Here is a 5,758-nt window from a genome sequence, read left to right as displayed (position 1 = left end):
TCTCTCTCTCAATTGCTCTTTATTCTTTTCTATTTTCCTCGATTTGCAAATAACTTGTAATTCAAGTTAACCAACAAATACTTGATTTATAAAATTTAGAAAAGTGATTACTAATTTACAAGTGTGTCTTAAGTATTATTGTAATATAACATTAGTATTCTTCACATGGCATCGACAAGCTACCCATAGTCATGTCATGACCCTATAAATAAGACACATTTTCTGCAGACTCAAGCACAAACTTCAAACACATAAAGCTCTAATATCAGTAAGGGAAAAAAATGAACCCCCTTCGTTTCTTAGCTACAGCTTTGTGCTGTGTTGCAATTGTGTTTGGAGGATTAACCTTCCCCTCAAATGCACAACTTGATCCATTTTTTTACATTCAAACTTGTCCCCAATTGCATTTTATTGTATATGAAATCTTATTCAACGTTGCTCAGACAGATGCCCGAATGCCTGCTAGTCTCATCAGGCTCCACTTTCATGACTGCTTTGTTCAAGTATGTATCCATACATATATTTCTCTCATAAGTGCTTTTATACATAAGTTATTTTTGTATCAAAAGATTAAATAAACTTAACTTATTTTTGTATAACAGGGTTGTGATGCATCCGTTTTGTTGAACACAACTGATACCATTGTGACTGAACAAGATGCCTTCCCAAATATCAATTCCTTGAGAGGTTTAGATGTTATAAATCAGATTAAAACTGCAGTAGAACGTTCTTGTCCAGACACAGTTTCTTGTGCTGATATTCTTACACTTTCTGCTGGAATATCTTCTGTTTTGGTAAATATCCTTATCTAACTATTTTCAGTTTCAACAAATGAGTTTTCACATAAACTCATAACATTTTTATTAACTAATTTATGTTCACAGACCGGAGGTCCAGGTTGGTTGGTTCCATTGGGAAGAAGAGATAGTTTAACCGCAAACCAAACCCTTGCTAATCAAAATCTTCCAGGTCCATCTTTCAGTTTACCTCAACTGAAATCTGCTTTTGCTAATCAAGGTCTCACCACACTTGATCTAGTATCACTCTCAGGGGCTCACACATTTGGAAGATCACGTTGCCGTTTATTTAGTGATCGATTGTACAACTTCAACAGTACAGGCAAACCTGATCCAACTCTCGATCCAGCTTACTTAAAAGTATTGCAAAAACAATGTCCTCAGGACGGACCTGGAACTAACCGTGTCAACTTCGATCCAACGACTCCTGATACATTGGACAAAAACTTCTACAACAATCTTCAAGTTAAAAAGGGTTTGCTTCAAAGTGACCAAGAATTGTTCTCAACACCAGGTGCAGATACCATTAGCATTGTCAACAAATTTGCAAATAACGAAAATGCTTTCTTTAAGAATTTTAGGAAGTCAATGATTAAAATGGGAAATATTGGTGTGCTTACTGGAAAGAAAGGTGAAATTAGAAAACAGTGCAATTTTATTAATAAGAAGAAGAAATCATCTGAGTTGGATATTACTAATGGGGATTTGGTTAGTTCAATGTAAGTGTTTTGAGGGTTATGTTATTAGTTGAAATAAAGAAGCCATAGCTAGGTACATTTGTGTGTCGTAAGCTTTGTGTGTGAGATAATCTTCTATTACAAGCTCTCTGTATTTATTTGTTCCTTCAGTAAAGTTATATTGGGTACATATTTATTGTGGAATATTTTGGTATCTTTGAATTTGAATAGACAACCATTTTATTCAATGATAAGTTATCTTTTAATTTTATATATTTAAAAAATTAATAATTTATATTAATTTACAGTAAAGCCACCGAAGAAATATTAAATATATAAGAGAAATAATTCATCCTCTTGTTGTTTTAAGGTTTTGGGGAAATACCATACAATTACAATGGGAAAATACTAATTTTAAAATGAGCCTTGGGTGTTAAAAAAAACTTATAAAGAAAAATTCGACTCTAACTAACAATTAAAGGGCCTAACATATTAGGGCAAGGCTGCGAATTGGGAAGGAAAAAAAAATTACAACAGCTCAATTTCCCATTTCAAGAGTAACTTTAACAATTAAATTAAATAAGCTTTTACATTATTCTGATTCTCATTTTCACACTCAAGTTAAGAAAGTATGAAATTAAATAAGCTTACTATATTCCGATTGTCATTATGACACTTAAATTATGGTCTATTTTGATAACGAATCAGCAATAATTAATAATTGATGAGATGATGCAGAAGAGTCTTTATGTAATGGAGTAGATTTAATACAATAGTGCAAAGATGGATATGCAAATTAAATTAACACTCAAATGGTTCAAGTTAGTAAGAGAACGAGAAATGAAGTGAATTACGAATTAAAGAGAAAATACCTTAAATTTCATGTGAGATGTTTTATATGTGAAGAGTAGTTAGAGACATTCTCTATAATTTCAAGTGAAATGACGAAGGTCTTCGGATAATATTTAACAGTAGGTTGTGTCCCTTAAATTATGTGTATTTTGGTGGTTTTCACCTCCATTTTAATATGTTATTTTGTCATTAAAAAGTATTATGTGTTAATGATTATATTTGTCTGATCACAAGTATAAATTCTAATTGTTTTATCTCTTACAAATGATTAAATAATTTTCATAATAGCTAAAACACTTATAATCCTAAATAGGGATGTCAACGGGGCAGATATTGTTCGGAGGATGCTTCTCCACTCCCCGCCCCGCCCCTAAATTTAATCCCCATCCCCATCCCCAATCCCCGCCACGGGGGAATATTTCCCTCCATCCCCATCCCCACAGATCCCCACGGATATCCACGGAGATCGAATTTTAAGAAAATTTCTACACTTTTTGATCAAAACTATGACACTAGTATTTTGTTTTTTTTCTCCATATTTTTTAAAACGCATATATTTGCATCTTTATTTTATAAAAAAAATCAAAATACATCTTGCATCAATAATAAATATAAAAAGCAAAAGAACTTGATGTTGCTAATATTTTTTATGTAAAAATAAATAAATAGTAACATATAATGTAAAAATACCGATGTCGTCCAGCGCAAGTGGTTGATTATGTGTGACAAATCTATAACTTCTAATGACTCTTCACTTTCTAATACATTGTAAAATTATATAATTATATAATATATAAAATATATAAATTAACATATATCTTCGGAGTCGGGGAATCCACGGGGACGGAGGATACTTTCTCAATCCCCGCCCCAAAGTGTTATCGGGGGAACTTTTCCCTCCATCCCCATCCCCACGGAAAAAAAAATCTCCAACTTCGGATCTCCGCACAGATATTCCCCACAGGGATCCCCATTAACAGATGCAATTGACATCCCTAATCCTAAATTCAAATTGTTTTATCTCTTACAAATGATTAAATAATTTTCATAATAGCTAAAACACTTATAATCCTTCCCAAACTTGTTAAGTCTCGTTCATTTCATCATTAAAAGATAATAAGTATAGTTTCTCAACTACATGTATTGTTAGGATGCCAAGTCAAGAATTCTAATAAAACCATAAAAAAAATTTAAAATTGATAAAAATTATAAAATTATCTACAAAAATAAAAACATTTTTCATTCATTTGATAATCCTAATCTTTATGAGGGAAAATAGAAAATGGCAACCAATTGGATTTAAATGCTTCAAGCACATTCAGAGTCTTTTTGCATCTGAGTATTGACTGACTTTTGAATCTATAGATCTTCAAAGGTTGACCCGTAAAAGTGAAGGCTTTTGGTTAGAGGTGCTTTCTCAATAAGCTCCCGACGAAAGACTCTCTTTTTCGCAAAGGTATTCTCAATTCTTCCTCGAATTTAGAATATGCTTTCTGTGGTGATTGTCATGAATCGTTATTACACTCCTTCTTATCTTGTTGGAATTCCGTTATTGTTTGGAGGGAGATGTCTGATTGGGTAGGAATGAACTATCAAAGTTTTACGAATTTTAAGGAGGGGTTTTGTCATTGGAGTTCTTTTTGCCGGAAAAAGAAAGTCAAAAAGGGAAAGGAGAGAATCTTTTGGTTGACTATTATTTGGAGTTTGTGGCTTCGAAGGAATGATATAGTATTCAACAATGCTTCTTGGAACTCGAGGGATGTGGTTTGGAGTGTTAAGGCCTTAATGTGGAGGTGGTCTTATATAGGGAAAATTATTCATTCCTATTGTAATTTCTATGAGTTTAGCAATAACCCATTGTTTTACTTATCTTAAAGTTGCAATCGGTTTGTAATTTTCTTTGGTTTTGATCTTGTACTTGTTGAACTGGTTGGTGGTTGATTTATAATATTAGTCTCTTGCTTTCAAAAAAAAAATTAAATTCAAATCCTTTAGATTCTGGTTCTTTCAACTCCTCATTAATGTTCAATCTTGATGTCAGAACATAATTTCTATTACAAATTTTAGTCTATGGTCTGTCACACTTGAACAAACATTAGTGTATTAAATTGTTCTTTAAATACTTTGTTATCATTAAAACCTTAGAAATATGGTACAAACCAATTTTATTCCAATAGGTTTTTGTCCCCCTCTTTCTTATTTCTTCTTATTTATATGTTTCTTCTTATTTATATATATATATATATATATATATATATATATATATATATATATATATATATATATATATATATATGCGGAGGGTTATATTTACTCCAAGAGTAAGTTATCAACACTTACTCTCCATCTTGACCATTAATTCTTATCAATCTAATGGTTAAAATTAATGAGTATTGATTTTCTCTCTCCATATTTAATTACTCATTAAATTTAACCATTAGATTGAAAAGAAATTAATGGTTAAGATGTGGAGTAAGTGTTGATAACTTATTCTTGGAGTAAATATAACCCTCCTCTCTCTCTCTCTCTCTCTCTCTATATATATATATATATATATATATATATATATATATATATATATATATATATATATATATATATATATATATATATATATATATGGGATCACATGACATAATTCTCTACTTGTAAAATTTATCATTGGATTGAAAGTTATTACTATATAGATCATGTTTATAAAATTTAACATCAATCGAAAATCATTTGACATGTCAATGAGATGCATAAAAATTAACATGTAACAAAATTTAATGAAAACTGTTCATTTTTTATAATTCTCTTTAACATATCAAATTATTTTGATTGATGTAAAATTTTATAAACAAGATATATATGATAATAGCTTTTAATCCAACGGTTGATTTTATTATACAGATATGCAATAGAGAATTATAGGAGGTGTCATATTATTAAGTTTAACACTTTATTATTATTTGTTCTTGATAAATATATATATATATATATATATATATATATATATATATATATATATATATATATATATATATATAAAATATATCAAGTATGAGGGTTTTTAAATAAAATTAGATTGATCAAGAGAAAAAAATAATAGTTATATTAATATTTTAATAAATAATTTAAATTTTTAAAATTCAAGGGTGTAGGACACGTTAGAGATATCCAAGTATCTTTCCGGTAAAAGAAACCATCACCATAACAACTTTTTTCAATTTTTATATGCATATTTGAATATGATATGAGGTGCAATAGATGGGATTTTGAAAGGTCAAGAGAACGAGCTATTTGCACGGAAAATTATGTGTCAGTTTAATTAACAACTCTTATAACCATTTTTCTTTGTCTTCTAGCTAGACTTTTAATTATCTAATTAAAAAATTTCGAAGGTTGATTAAGGGTAGATCGTGCGTCATGGATAAGATATTATATGAT

The 5,758-nt window shown here is 29.9% G+C and overlaps 1 protein-coding gene across 1 annotated transcript; it reads left to right on the top strand.

The window, feature by feature from the left end:
* The first annotated feature begins 256 nt into the window (after nucleotides 1-256).
* LOC131625692 (peroxidase E5-like) lies at nucleotides 257-1,670 on the top strand. The gene is made up of 3 exons (XM_058896530.1): nucleotides 257-503; nucleotides 603-794; nucleotides 885-1,670. The coding sequence occupies exons 1-3, from the start codon at nucleotides 282-284 to the stop codon at nucleotides 1,518-1,520; spliced, it is 1,050 nt and encodes a 349-aa protein (XP_058752513.1). The 5' UTR covers nucleotides 257-281; the 3' UTR covers nucleotides 1,521-1,670.
* Nucleotides 1,671-5,758: the final 4,088 nt, after the last annotated feature.

The sequence above is a fragment of the Vicia villosa genome, unplaced genomic scaffold, assembly GCF_029867415.1.
Source record: "Vicia villosa cultivar HV-30 ecotype Madison, WI unplaced genomic scaffold, Vvil1.0 ctg.000233F_1_1, whole genome shotgun sequence".
In the NCBI taxonomy this organism is placed as follows: domain Eukaryota; kingdom Viridiplantae; phylum Streptophyta; class Magnoliopsida; order Fabales; family Fabaceae; genus Vicia; species Vicia villosa.
Note: the sequence above shows the minus strand (reverse complement) of the source record. Positions and strands in the feature narration are given on the sequence as shown.